Here is a 16953-nt window from a genome sequence, read left to right as displayed (position 1 = left end):
ACAAAAGGGGTTAATTTGGGCGGTCTCCCTTTTGCATTTATTCTGCAGCTGGTTTGATTGTAACCCCTATTTGCTATACGTTACCATTCTTCACTCTTACGTTTTCTTCCTTTTTTCTTTTTTTCACTTTTACATATTTTCGATTAAACTTGTTTAAGGGTCGGATAATTTGTCAAGTTTGATAAGTTCGATTTTGCTTCGACTAAACTTGAAGAAAGAAAAATTGACTTTAGACTAACTTGACCCAATCATAATTATTTTTTATTAATTAAAAATATTTTTATTTAAATTTAATTATATAAATATTAATTTTTTATTTTTAAATGTTAAATAAATATAATTTTTGTCCTAATTAAGTTATCATAATTGATTTTTTTTATATAATGCTTACTTCTACTAATTATACCCTTAAATTCTTCAATGTTTTTGGATGATTTGAGTTACACATGTTTTCATAGAAGGTATCGAGTCGCCGATATATGGCAACAATAGCATTGTCAAGACCTTGGGGCAGGTGTATTTTATCTGCAACCCTCAAATGAAATTTTTCAAAGGCTACATGACGACTTTTCTGAAGTGACTTGACCTCGAATAGTTTAATTATAATTTTATCTTTCTTGTATCAAAAAATATATATATAAAAAATTATTGAGATAAAGAATGACAAATTCGAGTTAATAAATTGATTAGACCAGAACAAATCTGAATAAAAAATTCATACAATAATATAACTCACCCCGTAAATAGATCTAGCCTCTATATGCTAATAAATAACATAAAAATACAAGAAACAGCTGCATTAATTAATTATTTAACGAGATAGATCAAGCTCAAATCAATGCTAATTAATTAAGGACGAAGAAAATGTTGCTTCAACCACAAGCAACCTTCCCAAGCCTTTAATGGTAGTTGTGTGAATCATCGTTAATTAATATCGTTTAATTACATTTCATGCCTAATTTTTGTAATGAATATTAGGAGAAAAAATGCAATAAAGCCATATTGGTGAACCGGACCGATATAATATAATATCGATAATATTAGATGATTTATCAAATGTTGTTGGTTGCAGTGATAGCGAATTATTGAAATAATTTTATGATTGATTTTGACTTAGATTATAGTTTGTGCTTCTTTTAAAATTATAAACATCACCATGACCACTTACAATTTTTTAAAAAAATGATGGATTTTCCTTTAGGGATTCAACCTTTGATCAATGATCAGATGACTCTTTTGTTAAATGAATAAATGTTTAGGGCCTCTAAATAAATATTACTAGAAATTATTTAAGGGGCTAAAGTAAATGGATAGGTGAAACAAAATAAGGGCTAAATTTTGGGCCTTGGGCCATCTTTTTTAACATAAAATTTAGAGGAGTTAATTGCACCTAACATCCCCAAACTCTGAATTTTATTTTAAATTAGTCCCTAAACTTTAGAATATTCTAATTACATCTCTAAACTATCAATATTATATCAATCAAGTCTTGTATTATTAAAAAAATTTAATTTAATCGTAAAATGGCACGGTGAATCTTATGTGGCATAATTTAAAATAGAACTCTTAAAGAAAAATAAATGTTATAAAAATCTTGGTTTTGAAGTTTTCGAAGCTTTTATAGAAGCTTTATTGTTCACTGTCTTCTTGTTTTAATTTTACTTTACTTTTTTTTTATACTTTTAAAAGTTATGCAACAATGATTTAGTTTTTTATTTTCAATTTAAATTATGTCATATAATATTTGATGTGTCAACAATCAAATTAAACAGTTTTAATAGTAGAAAGATCTGACTGATATAACACTGATAGTTTAGTGACTAATTTAGAATGTGGGTCATAGTCCGGAGATGTTTGGTGCAATTAACTCTAGTTTGAGTAGGATTTCTCAACCAATTGAGATAAAAATAAGGCACAATGACTTATTTGGCCCTCCAACTTTGTAAAAAAGTCATTTTAGCCCTCCAATTAATTTTTCATCTTTTTAGCCCTTAAATTTATATTTTCTTTTTGTTAAGTCACCCCAAAAATGATAAAAAAGTTAACGTTTGTTAGTAGCATACACGTCTATTGCCATGTGGATGACACATCAACATTTAATTAAATTTTTTTACTCTTTTTTAAATATAGTGAATATCAAAATAAATTTAAGTAAAGAAATAAAAATTTGGAACTACACTATGATTTTGAACAAGTTTATTTCCAATTTAACTTTAATGTTTTTCTTTCCTATATAAATATTTAAAGATAAGATAGATGTTCATCTTTGAAGCAAAGAACCTTTGAAAGGTTGCCATATGCTACTACCACCTAGCTTTGCATTTTTTTTAATATAATACTTTTTTTTACTTATAATTCCTTTAAATCTTAAAAGGGAAGGAAGATGTATTTTGTCGCGTTTGAATTCACATTTTCTTTATTATTGTAATAGTAACAGTGCCAACTGAACAAAAACCTAATTGTATTTTAATTTTTTAAAATAAAATAAGTAATTAAATAAATAGCAAAATACCCAACCAAGCAAAACTTTAAAATATAACGAATGATTCTATCATTACGTAGAATAATAAGACACATTGCACTTCTAAAAGGAAACATAAATTTAAATATTAGAAATGACATTGTTGAAAAAAGTAACCATAAATTCCAAACATGTACAACAAAATGAACATGTAAATGCAAAAAAGAAAAAGAAAAAGAAAATCTACTTATACATAATAATTTCATGAATAATTGAATAAGAATTAGAGTTACTTATTTCTATCTTTATATATATTACTATTGTATGTGGAATTCAGGGCTACTTGTTTGTCTCCACCATTTTATCTTTTCACATCAATTTTACTTCTTTTTTTTTTTTAAGAATTTCATTACAAATTTTGATCACTTTTGACACAATGCATAGAATTACTCATAGCCCCTCTCTAGCCTATAAATAGGAGAATAATGTGCTTCAACGCACTTGAACCCATATCCTCCTATATTAACAACAATATTTATATCAATCAAACTAAGAGTCAATTAAACCAAGCCAAAAAAAAAGAGAGTGAGAAACACATTTATAAGTGTATGGCATTGGATTCTTTTATCTCATCTTTTTGCTCAGAGGATATTATGGAAAGGTTATTTTGATGAATGGGGCTGATTTCAATTTCCAAACATGTAATCATGCCTTCTTCTTTTTTTTTTTTTTTTCTATAGATCATGCCTTTAAATTTTGTATAAAACCTACATTAAATTTGGCATACCATGCTTTTTTTTTCTTTCTTTTAATTACTCTTTTGTGAATTACAACAATAAAGTAAGACTCGAACAATCAACGTCACTAGCGCAACTTGAACCCAGACCAAACCTTAGACAGTGAACATTTTTAACATCAAGCCATTACATGGAGTTCTTTTCTTTTAATTTTATATTATTATGTTTGGGATGTTATATATTAATAAATTAATGGTTTATTTTTATACAAATATGATATATTCATACATTACTATTCATGTCCTTTTTGTTTAAACTTTTTGCATAATAGTATAATTCATCTTACATTTATATATTTATTCTATATTAAAATCTTGATTAAGTCTGTGACCATAAGTTAACCAGACATCAATTTAATTGGAAAAACATAAATAAGTTTGTAAATAATTTTAGTTATTAATATTTTCTCTTCCCGAAACAAAAAAGATTATATTTAAGAAAATTACATTTTTTAGGATAATAATAAAGTTAATTTGGAACAAGTAGTAACGTTTACTTGATTTTTTTCTTCCAAAAGAATAACCAATGTTTAGAATAATTATTCTTTAGAACTACCATTGTTTGAGAATAACTATATTTAAAATAACTGCCATTTAGTGTAACTATTATTTGAAAACAACTTCTGTCAGAACAATTAAAGTTCAAAACAACTCTTATTTAGAATTACTGTATTTCAAAAGTAGTTACATTCAGAACCATTGTTATTTAAAACACATCAATTTTGGACAATCATATTTTTAAAAGAACCACTATCAACAACAAACTCTTCCAATATATATATATATATTAGCAAAGAACAATTTTATCTTGCATTTCAAAGATGTGTTCCTGAAAAATGTTTCTCAAATATCACTACACCAAAGTGGAAGTGCAAACAAGCTCAAAATATGACAAAAATTTTAAATTATCTTTACTCTTTAGATGTTCAAAAAACTTAACTTAATAAATCAAACTATTACTCTTAACTATTTCATTATTTTAATTTAAATTTAAAATGATTAATCCAATCGAATCAAATTCATATTATATAAATATATATGAAATAATGAAATAATGCACCCATTCATCTATTTAATTCTACATAAAAATCTGAGGGTAATACCAACAAATAGTTAGATGCAATGATGGTAAGGTAGATTGCACTCCTTAGGAAAAAAAACATAAGTTTAAATATTGGAGATAACATTGTTGAGAAGAACGATCACAAACCTTAAACATAAATTGTAAAATAGACATATATAATATAAATAGTATAAAAAAAAATCTAACCGTGCTAAAGTTCAATTTCTCCCAATGCACCAATTTTAGAGCTTCGCAACGAATGCCCAATCTCAATTGTCCTCCCCTGCTTTGACCGAATTAAGAAGGAACATAAAATTGTGAGTTCAATTTTTGTTTGGTTTAATGTCAAAAATAGTCTTTTTTTTTTGTCAAATTAATAAATTTTTAATAGACATATTGATGTGGCTGTTAATTGATTAACAGTCAACATTAACCGCTGACTTGACGGTCCAAATATTATTAAATACTAATGTGGTACTATTTTATCTTATATGCCATATGAGATTTTAAAATTATTAAAATTATTTTTTTATTTTTATAAAATTATATCATCATTATCCCCATTTCTTTTCTCTATTGTTTTACTTCTCTATCCCTCCCACGGTCCCAATCACCTCTACCACCCCATCCACCACCAGCACCACCACCACCACCACCATATATCTTACTTCATTACTTCACATAATTAATTGGTTTAAGAAAAAAAAAAGGAATTTATTGGAAACGAGTCAGATTCAATTTCTGGGGGTTTTTAAATTTTGATTCAATGATCGAGGAAGTTGATGGGAATGGTGAAGATCAAAAACAAGATATGGGAATTAAGGATTTGAAACAAGAGTAAAACCATAAATGATCTAGTTCTGATGAAATGTCTTTCGATCTCCTTCTTAGACTCTGATTCCCTCGATTCGGAGGTATGATGTTCTTCATAGTATTGGCGTCCAACCCACTGTTCGAATTTGAAAGAAGACCACTAGAGGCTCCGATTCTCTTTATGATGTTTCTCTACTTTTTTTTCTTCTCTTTTTTGACTTTTTTTTTTTAATTTTTTCAAACTTCCGACTTAGTAAAAAGGGTGCACAGTAATGTTGATAAGATTATGTTTAGGTTGATTTACGGTGGTGATGGTATTGAAACTCAATAATGGACTTTGAAGTTTTTAAAGAAACAATGGGAAAGAAGATCGGAGACCGTGAACAGTAGAAATTAGATAAATAATAATTTTATTAATTTTAAAATTATTCCCTAAGACAAAATAATACCACGCCAATATTTTATTATATTTGAACCGCCATATCAACAGTTAATATTGATGCCCTTTAAGAATTGACCAATTTGACAAGAAAAACAGAGTTAGGGGTGAAAGTGTTCTAAAACAACATAAAAGGCAGAAGTGACCAAACAGCCAAACATTAAGGGTTATTTTTGACATTATACATTTTTCTTTCTAGCAAACATCCAACCAAATTACACCGTAACTATTACAATGTAAAGATGGAAAGAACAAATACAGAAATACTGTTCTTATTAAATTATTCGGTCATTACATTAATAGCTTAAAAAGGAATCCATTACCTCACATTGCTGTAAATAGCATGCTCCCCGTATCTGCAACTTATATTTTCACATACAACACAGGGAAAGCATTTACATGCATGCCACATAGTTGTCCACTTTTTCCTTTCTAATGCTCATGAAAGAATTGCCTTCTACTGCTTCGAATTTTCGCCTGTATGCCCGGCCGGCATTTGACGGAAGTTTTATCTGTGATTATTTCATCTCCTAGGCAGTGAAACTACTGATCATGGAATACGTAATTTTTAAGCAAAAAATACCGTGTTCAGTGGGACAGCTCCTTGACACGACTTTGAATGGTCAATAACACGAGATTCTGCCATCGAGAAAGGTTTAGCTGTCTAAAGGCTCTGATTCTTCATCAGGTTCAGATTCTTTAACAGGTTCTGCTGCTGCTGGTTTAACAGTTTCAGGAATTTCAACAAGTTCCAAATCGTTGACTACTTTTGGTTCATCTTCAACTAGGGCGTAAACAACTGCTGTTCTGTTTGGGGCATACACCATGAATGACCGAGGCCGGTCATCATACCATCCTTCCTGTAAAAGCATCCGTCGGGTTTTAATGTTAGAAAGCCCTAGAGTGAATGTTAAAAGCAATGGTATATAGGAAGAGTAATAAAAATATCTTACAAAACTGAAGTATTCGGCATTATGGTCAAGCCTACCGAAGCCTCCGAATAATGGATCATCTGAATCCAAAACAATCTGGAAGGTGATAAAAACATATATTAACCATTGCATGGCAAGCAACCTTAACTTTGTCAAAACTATATTTGAAGAATCAATAACCAGATTACAAAATCAATGATCCATGGATATGAATAATTAAGAGTACGGTGGAAAAGCAAAAGATATGCAAATTCTTTCAAGTTCCGCATGCATGAATCCAGAAAACATTATACCTTGTACTTTCCTGGTTTTGCACACCCCACACGATAGTCAAAATAGCTGTTATTCCAGTGGAAGTTGAATACGAAAACCAGGTTGCCTCTTTCAAAGACAATCACCCTATCTTTTTCATCCTTCCGCGATATATATGTGTGCTCGGAAGTCATGAACTGAATTAAAAAAGTCAACCATGCATCATTTTTACTTTTCTAAATAAGCAGAAAGTAGAGTGTAATGACTATTCATACAGGCTAGCACGTATAAAACAGCAAAACAGTGAGCACCAGCAATACTTACACCATATTTCTCTTCAACATGCTGCATAGCCTGATCAAATTCTTGCATCCCACGATACCTGAGATAGTCGGCATCCCCCTGTTTGCATAAAACCAAAGATATCAATGCCTTGAGGTGGCATGCGAACAATCACAGGTAAAGCAGAGACATATACGCATACCACTGTATGGATCAACTATACCCTTTGTTGATAGTAAAATAAAATGTAAAAATGCTGCCAGTCCTTAGATGAAAGTAAATCGCATAACTATCAAGCTTGCAACAAATTACAACACAAGCAAAATATGAATTGAAGTGGAAATTTACAAGATCAAATCTACGTCGACATTTATCATAACTGTAACCATTCCCAGGAATTACTACGCCATTAGGAAGACGCTGGTCACCTCTTGGGAAATCAATCCACTCTAAAGAAAAGAATAACGGAGAAATTAGCACACATTCAAGAACCACCAGTTTATACTAAGAATGAGATGTTGGGAAGATTCAAAACCAGTTGACACTTACCGGGATGTCCAAATTCATTTCCCATGAAATTCAAGTATCCTTCTCCACCTAGTCCCATTGTAACGAGCCTAATCATTGTGTGTAATGCAATGCCACGATCTATAAGTGCAGTACTTGGTCTATCTAGAGCCATAAACTCATACATATCCTGCAAAAGGGAATTGAAACTAATTATATTAAAGATTATAAAGCTAATTTGGCTCTATCTTTTTGTATTTATAACTTAGCAAAAGGCAATATAATTGCAAACTTCTAATGGCTACATATAAAAGAATTGTTAAAAAAGCATTTCCGATAGCCAGTTAGCTTTCTAAGCATGTAATACTAGTCAGCATGAATGTAAGTAAGAACATATTTAACCTTATCCATCAACCAGAATGCTATTGTTTTGTCGCCAACTAGAGCTTGGTCATGGCTTTCAGCATAAGCAACACACTTTTCCATCCACCTCCTGTTGGTTAGCGAGTGAACAATTTCACCCATTTTCCAGTCTTCGTCTCTCTTTCTATATGACATAACATGGCAAAACATACATATAGTTATCAAATATTTCACAAGACAGTGAATTAAAGGTCATCACAAGGTAAAAAGTTCTAAATTGGAGAGATGCGCACTTAAGAATCTCAATCCATTTATCAGCAATGGCCATGTGAAGACGGTAATCAAATCCCACACCACCATCTTGGACAGGAATGCAGAATGTAGGCATTCCACTCACCTATAGCATTTGCAATAGCATGAATAAAACAATGAAGATAAAAGACGTTGACATTCTCCTGAAAGAATTGCTCATCTTGATAACAATTTATAAGTCATGGGATGCTCAAGATGATCATTAGAGGAGTTTATAGAACATACATCTTCACCAATGGTGACAGCCTCAGGATAGAGCCCGTGAATCATATCATTAACCAGCATCAGATAAACAACAGCATCCACATCAGTCGCATATCCAAAGTACTCATTGTAATTTCCAGTAAATCCTACCTACAGAAAGTTCAGGAAAACAAATATTAAGCAGGACATGGAGACCATTTAGTCCTCGAGAAAAAATTGTTAAGAAACAGACATAAAGAATGATGCTTCACTACTTGCAAGAACCAAATGTAACATCAGTTTCAAAAAATTGTCAAAACTGGGCAATTAACATCTGAGCATATGAATAACTTATTATATAACATCATAAAATTGGAGAATCTCCAAATTCAGTCGTATATAATACCTGCAACCCATGATGGATGTACATCATTGAAGTCACACCATCAAATCTGTACCCATCAAACTTATATTCCTCCAGCCACCATCTTGCATTTGAAAGAAGATACCTTAGTACCTAAAGCAACAATTAAGAAATAATATTTACAACTGGAAGGGAGGAAGCCAAAATCTTTCAACAAGCTATTCATTAAGAAATGTTTAGGTAGAAGTACATACTTCCCAGCTTCCGTAATTAAAAAGGCGAGAATCCCACACCGAGTGGTGACCCCTTGACCCCGTGTGGAAGTAATGACCATCAGTTCCATCAAACATGTTCAGCCCATCTAACACATTATTGGAAGCATGGCTGTATTCATAAAACATCATTCAGATACACAGGTAGATAAGAAAATAAAATTAGCAACTTAATTTAACCATAGAATAAAAATGAAAGGGGATATAGCAAACAAATGCTTTCACAACAAGCTGGTCGTGAACAATCATACTAGAAATTTTATAGTATTCTAGTCATTTATATATTCTCAATCAATTACGACTTTGCTTCTCCCTTTTAGATTTATTTTTTAGCAACCTTTTAGGAAGCAAAAATCAACTAGAGAAACGAAGAAGTAAAAGTGACAACCAATAAGAGCCTAAATTCTCATGGCCATATTTGCATCAAGTCTACTGGAAAAACGAGCATAAAGCCAAAGCAGGAAAAGAATAAGAGTTCAAGTTCTCATTTCCCGTACAAACAATCCAGGAAATTTTGTTTGCACAAAAAATCTAACATCAAACACAGAAGAGTTTAAGTTTTCATTTTATTTACAAAACAATCAGGGAAAATGTTTGCACAAAAAGTATAACATCAAATATAGCTGAAGGGCATGTTTCTAGAAATTATATTCTCCTGCAGATCTAATTATTACCTGTGCACAATATCCATAAGAACAAGTATACCCAACTCATGAGCCTTATCTATCAGTGACTTGAGGTCATCAGGGGTTCCAAAGCGGCTGCTAGGTGCAAAGAAGTTTGTCACATGGTACCTGCAAAATATTAAATGCAACTTGTTATAAGTAGAAAGTGTGTCTACTTATATCTGCCACATAGCAGTTAGTACAAGTTTACAAACTTACAAACATACACAGCAACAAATAGATTTGAGTTAATATTACGATGGAGGTAATACCCGAAGCTAGCATAATATGAGTGCTCTTGAATAGCCATGATCTGAACAGCATTGTAGCCAAGTCTTTTAATACGGGGAAGAACATCATCTCTAAAGTTGGCGTATGTGTTAATCATTGGCTCCTACATCAGAGAGTTGATAATACTAAGAGAATTGTAACAAAGAAAATAAAGATCAAAGGTGCTCGTGGGACAATTTTTCTTTGAATGACAGAATGCATGAACATTAAGTTTTAGCATGTTAGTCATATTCTATACAAGCATGTTAGTCTTATATTATATGCATATGCCATTATCCATAGTGAGACCGAACATAAGGCTAAAATGTTTATTGATGCAAAGTCAAACGTTTAACCACCAATGGAATGGAACTACCTAAACGAAGGATAAGGATTAGATGTCAGAATCTTCTTCTGTAAAAACAATTAAAACACACTATACTATTATTTCTGGCCTTTTCAAAACAACCAGGTTTAGAAATTTACTAAATACATAATCAGTACAATCCAAATGGAAGGACAACCTAATTTCATTTGAACAAAGAGCACCAAAAGTATACCATACACACCTACATAGATTTTTGCGAACTTAATTTAATGGGTCTTCTCTTTAAGAGAGGCCACTCTGCCATCAGGATGCAGGATGGTACTAACATTTTGATTTAGAAATTTACAGGCCATTTGAGCCAGCTACCATGTTTGATACTCTTTACTATGTTTAATGCAAGTTTATAATGTTTCTCTTCTTTCTTCCTTTTCCAATTTGCGAGGAAAATTTGATAATTTAAGTACAAACTATGATGACTTTCCTGTAAAATGCATTTTCTTAAAAAACTACTGCTTTACTTTCAGTACTAATGCCTAGGAGGAAGATTTATTCTAACAAGTCTAGAAAGAAATCGAATATAAAATAAGATCCCACATTTTATAGCATTGAATGAAGATTTTATAGAACTTATGATCCTCCACAATTAAAAAAACCATATGCAACTGAACTTGTGGAAGAGTTGACTAACAATTTGCTACATGCCAAGGTAAAGGGAGATGCATACCGGGCTACTCATTCCAACATGTGACTCATAAATTCTAAGTGATTTTGGTCTTTTTGGCCGGGGGTGTTTGAATACATACTTTTCCTGTCACAAGAGCAACATCATTAGTAACAAAAAGATAAGAGACATGTATAACAGACTGAACTAAGTTGATCGTGCTATGCAGCAATTAAACTGGAAGAGAAAGAATGGAATTAGAAACTGACTTATATATGAAAGTGAACCAACTGAAATTGTTTTCTTAAAAACCTTTTTTCAAGGGAATTGGTCTTAACATCAAGGTTATAAAGGAGGAGATTCATTGAAACAACCTCTTCATATACTCATTCTAAGATGAATAAAAAATTCTATATGTGTTTATATAGTTATATTTGTCTGCATGCATGCTGTTGTCCATGTATATAAGCAATCATTTAAGATTGTCACAAACATTAGTGGTACTTCCTATTTTACACAAACTCCAAATATCTAAAAAGCTTATGGTTCAAAGAATAGCCCTCTACTGCTTCCAACAAAATGTAAAGAACAAACAAACACTAAAAATACCTCTTCTGGCGGATCATAGTATATTCCATTGTATGGGATTTCACCCGGTGCTTGAACTGAGAACTTGATCCAAGCAGGAATGGAGTCCTTAATCCCAGATGGAGTTTCCATACGAATCTACAATTATTCAGTCAAAAAGTTAAAATAGACATGGAAAGGAGCTTTCAATCAATGATGGTTGACATGATCATAACAGTCCACCAGTTAAAGAAAATGTTCTTCATTTTTCCATCTTTGTCTTTTCTCTCTCTCTTCCTTTTAGGTGGGAATTAGTTTGATTTGAGCTAAGCTAACTTGAACAATTTTGTTTAGAGAAGGTTGTTGTCACAATCCAGCCTCAAAGAAAATGCTGCAATTTAAATATGATATTGCCTTCCGTGACCGATCTATACAGCATATTACTAGTTCCTCAACAGACATTCATGTTACAATACTAAAAGCCACTCTCTTCAAACTAATATGAACTTGGAATTATTTTAAAATTGTAGAACTCATTTTCTATCAAACTCAGAAGATAGCCTTCTGAAATGTCCTATTTTTCTCCTCATTATAGTGCAAGTTTTCCTTATCATATTACAAGCTATTCCTACAATTAAATATTCTCTATTAGATTTAAAAGGAGAAAAAATCCAATTTTGTTTTTTTAAATCATTTAGTAGCACACCTTTGTGGCGTGGGTTTTGGTAAAGGTTGTAGTACAAAACAATGTTAAAATCATATACTGCAATTTTTTATGCAATAGAGATTTCTGCTAATTAGACATGCAATAGGATCAGTGTAGAAAACCAAGTCATACTTAAAGGTTCCTGGTCCACAGTTCATGATTAAAAGGTTAAATAATTACATTGTTGATGTATAAGGGAAGAGTTGCAATTTTATAGTTTTTTTTTTCTCTGAATCGAAAAACTGGAAGAAGGAATAATATACAAGTAGTCTTTTGAATGTAAAAGCAATAACTTTCCTTAGCGAAATTGATATTTATCTGCAGGTAATTTACCTTCACTCGAGAACCATGGGGAATTGCTGGTGAACCATCAGCATTATTAGGCAAAAAGATCTCCCAGACACCAAATTCATTCTGTTAAAATAATAATAATATTTTTAGAATTAAACACTAGATGGAAAATAGAGTTAGAATGTAAAATTACAAAAGAGATCACTGTCAATGTAAGTCAAAAACTTAGACAGCATGCCTTAAATACAAGTATCTGCTGATAAAATTAACTGTGATATAGACAAGACTGAGAATTTTTACTTCATTGCAAAAGCTTTGATAAGGTTTATCTTCTTAACTTTTCCATTTGGAGCTTCGAATTATACCAACTCTACCTAATTAGGCGAAGTATTTACATTTAGATTTGAAATTAGGCTAAGTATTTTGAAAAAATCAAGCTTAATTAAGTTTTAACTTCATCATGATCATGACATAAGATATAATGGACTCGTGAAAAGATGACAAAGCAGATTCTTTACTACACTTTCTGTCGAGTAATCCATCAACGGTAGAACAGTTCATCGAGACATGGAAAATATCAATTAATAAGTAATGGACAGGTGACATTTGTTCTTACAGAAGAAAGCATAACATACCCGGTTCATAATATCAGCATTAGGGTTCCAATTGTTAAAATCTCCTATCAGTGCTGCTGACTGAAAAAGAAAATGCAATACAATAATCACGACAATTGAGAAGAAGACAGAACACCTAAAAGTTAAAAATACTTTTCTGATAGGATGGAAGTTTATAAAATTTACAGTTAAAATCTCAAAATATTAAAATGATGCATAGTAAACCTTAGCTCCTGGTGCCCACTCCCTGTAAGTTATTCCCATCTCACTGAAAGCCAGATGAGATTATAATCAGAAAAAGCAACATCGACATATCAGAAAATGACTTCTAAGACATAAAAATGAACGGAGAAAAACATTTTTACTAAAGATTAAAGTTAAAAGGTAGCTATTTAGCAATGTGATACAAAGAAACCATGAAGTAAACAAGGAAAGACATCCACAAAAATAAATAAATATATGAAGATACAATAGAGAAGGGACTAATTCTAAGGGCTTGGATAAAATTTCTCAAATTTTACTTGCATTGAAGAATCATATGCTTCACACTTCATTGAGCATCAAGGAACTTCATTTTTTTTTTTTACATTGGACTAATCTGCTTGAATTTTAAACATATAAAAGTTCTGGAAAATCACTTGCACTGTTCCCACACAAATATTAATTACAAGAATATTCCAACACTAATTTCATTTAATGAAAATTGTTTATTTCAACCAGAATGAGTTAAAAAAAAATTCATGCAACAATGGGAGCAGCAATAAACATGCAACACTACAACTACAAAAGATATAACCATGCTAACAACCAGATATGGGAAGAATGCAAACCTGCGTACGAAGCCAAGCTTCTCATAGCCGCGAGAAAACACTTCTAAACCACCTTCATACTTGTCAATTTCCTCACGCATTCTCTTGTATTGTGCATACCTGTAATTTGACAGAATGTACAAGGTAATCAAATCATAACATTTTTTAACCTGTTCAATTTAGAATATTTATATATATAAAAGACAGGACGGGACAGGACGGACAAAATAAGAACATAATGGAAGAGGAAAAAATTGATGTTACAAGACATAAAGCAGCAGGGAACTATGCAGTGAAAACAACCTCAAATAAATCTGGCAAGTCAGATGACATCTAAAATAAGCAAGTTAATTAGGCACATGAAAGTTAGACATGTTTTAGGAAAGAGATTCCAACACAAACTATAATTCCTCACGTTGGTGCTCAAATGAACATATAAACATAAGACCATAAGTGTCGACATCCCAGTAGTTAGAATGCAAAAATATTCATATACCACATGTAGCTAACTGCAAATAGGAGACATGCAAAGACAGTGTATTCGCCAAGTTCCTACCCAGATACCAATACGGACCTCCAAAGACCAGCAGCAAGTCTGGCACACTACAGATAGGAAAACGCAGTGTGCAAGCAACTAAAGACAATATAGCAAAAACATTCCAACAAACTAGAGAACTGAAATCTACAGCCATCTTATAAAGGCCAGAGGAGACTCAACATTTGAACTCAAATTATGACACGAAACACATATAAGTATAGGATGATCTTACCGGTAATCAAGATGTTGACGGAAATCCAACAGTGATGGATCTATTTCATATATTTTCTGTCCTATACCAGGAGGAGGAATGGTTCTTGGTTTTGCCTCACTTTTCTCGGTACTTATTTTCCTGTTTAAAGGGGTAGACAGCTCCTTAGGAGCAGATTCTTGTTCTTCGACCTCAATTTTCGTATCATCTTCCATCTCTTCACTTTCTACATCATGAATTACCTATAACAAAATCACAATTAATTTGGAATAGACAGTTATTCTGCAGCATTTTATGTCATTTACAATAATTTTTCTTCCAAAAAAGGGATAGTTCTAGAAACACAAGTTTTCGATAACAAGTCAGAACTGTTTCAGAGAACCAACACGCTTGATTGACATCAACACCATCTCAAACTTCCATTTCTCAATTCAATCCTATATCATAAACTCATGAAAGTTCAACTGCACACAGTAAAACTAAAATCAAACATTTCCATAAAAAAATACAGTGCATTATTCTCAGAAAATGGAAAACCTGTGGATCATCTGAAATATTGCTAGGGCTTTCCAATTCATCTGTCAAGGATGAAGCACCCTCACCCTGATCATCAGGAACAAGCACTTTCTTGGATGCAACAGTTAAGGGCGACGAGTCCGAATCATAAGAAGATTTTTGCACAAAGATCTTCCCTACAAGCAAGCATCAAATCAATTTTCTACATAGTGGAAATCAAATGATCATGAAAGCAGTCACCTTCCATGGCATTCTTTTGACAATACTAAAATTATACTGGCAAAAGCGCCTTTTTTTTCTGCCGAAGTATTTCGGTCATCACACTGCAATCATCCTTCTTAAAATTCCAATTTCAACTTTAAACTAAGCTTCCCTCGTTAGCAACTATTACTTCTTCTTTTTTTTTTTTTAAAAAACAGAGTAAAAAACCTAGCAGTAATATTTTGAAGTATGTTGATCAATTCACCTCTTTTAATTCAATATTAACGCTTACAACATACCAGGATCACTAGCTAAATCAAAGAAGATTTAACTATTAATAAACTAATATTTAAAACAATTTCCTTAATTCTATATCTCATAAAGCATACAACATCGAACTTGCATACATTTCCTTCCCGCGTGACTCAAACTAACCAATAAAAATAAAATTAGATTGATTATATATTACATCGAATAAGTTAAAAACAAAAATAAATAAATCCCGCTCTGAATAAAAAATTGCATAAAAATATATAATAGGAAACATAAACAGAATCATAAATCCAAAAATGAAAACAATAAGAAGTATAGAGAGAGAGAGAGAGAGAGAGAATACGAGAAAAGAGATCCTTCTTCAACAATAAAGAGAAACTGCTACTTCTACGAGAGGCATTGAAACTAGACTGGTTGAAGCTGTAAACTGAAGGCGAACAAGGTAATCGTAAATCAGACACACTGTAAACCATTACTTACTTTATTTATTTATTTTCTGTTTGGAAAGCAAGAAAATAATGACAGATCCAGAAAAAGAGAAGAAAAAGGAGAGAAGAAGAGAAAAATTCTCGCCACTGGAAGCTACAAACACCGAGAGTAGCGTGAACGAGAGTGAAGGAAAACAAAATTAAAAATATATATATATTATTTATTTGTAAGGTGCTACGTGTGATGTGAAGAAATGCACGGGGATAGGTGTAAAATGATAGATTTGGCAAAAGCAAGACATCCAAAATTCATTCTCAACCGTCCATTTTCATTTTTATTTTAGTGAAATGAAGTTGAATATCGATGACCCCGCCACATGGATTTTGCTTAGCACAAGAGATGAGGAAGGAACGGCGCTAATGCTTGAACCTACTATTTCTATTTTTCTTCTTTTATTTTATTTAAAAACTTATTCATACAATTACTAATTTTTTCGTTTTAATCACTCCAATTTTTAAAATTAAATTTTAATTTTAATAAGTAAACTTTTTGTTTAAAGTTATAAAAGTCCTCAAACTTTTTAATAAAAAATCAATTAAGCCCCTCTTTTTTTTTACTCAATTGATCACTTGAAGTTTCAAAATACATCAAAAGACCCTCAAATTTCTTCAAAAAAATAATTAAGCCCCTACTTTTTTTTCACTCAATTGGATACTTGAACTTTCAAAATGCATTAAAATGACCCTCAAAAATTTTCAAAAAAGCAAAAATTAGAAAAAATTATAAAAATTATTAAATTTTAGAAAAATTATTAAATTTTAATAAAAAATTAGAT

At 31.5% G+C, this 16953-nt stretch overlaps 1 protein-coding gene across 2 annotated transcripts; it reads right to left on the bottom strand.

The window, feature by feature from the left end:
* Positions 1 to 5714: 5714 nt before the first annotated feature.
* LOC107928205 (1,4-alpha-glucan-branching enzyme 1, chloroplastic/amyloplastic) lies at positions 5715 to 16468 on the bottom strand. Of its 2 annotated transcripts, none has more exons than XM_041087629.1 (22): positions 16033 to 16468; positions 15237 to 15391; positions 14721 to 14941; positions 13972 to 14070; positions 13367 to 13409; positions 13163 to 13222; positions 12570 to 12650; positions 11573 to 11689; positions 11027 to 11110; positions 9977 to 10098; positions 9714 to 9833; positions 9022 to 9151; positions 8810 to 8920; positions 8446 to 8574; positions 8202 to 8305; positions 7948 to 8092; positions 7588 to 7735; positions 7387 to 7487; positions 7081 to 7158; positions 6798 to 6953; positions 6526 to 6600; positions 5715 to 6432 (listed from the first exon to the last, which is right to left on the bottom strand). In XM_041087629.1, the coding sequence occupies exons 1-22, from the start codon at positions 16160 to 16162 to the stop codon at positions 6229 to 6231; spliced, it is 2613 nt and encodes an 870-aa protein (XP_040943563.1). In that variant the 5' UTR covers positions 16163 to 16468; the 3' UTR covers positions 5715 to 6228. The 2 variants fall into 2 exon arrangements, with proteins under 2 accessions (XP_040943563.1, XP_040943564.1); XM_041087630.1 differs by having other exon boundaries at positions 15237 to 15386; positions 16033 to 16172.
* Positions 16469 to 16953: the final 485 nt, after the last annotated feature.

This window comes from Gossypium hirsutum, chromosome D01, assembly GCF_007990345.1.
Source record: "Gossypium hirsutum isolate 1008001.06 chromosome D01, Gossypium_hirsutum_v2.1, whole genome shotgun sequence".
Lineage (NCBI taxonomy): Eukaryota > Viridiplantae > Streptophyta > Magnoliopsida > Malvales > Malvaceae > Gossypium > Gossypium hirsutum.
This window is presented reverse-complemented; position numbering and strand designations above follow the sequence as displayed.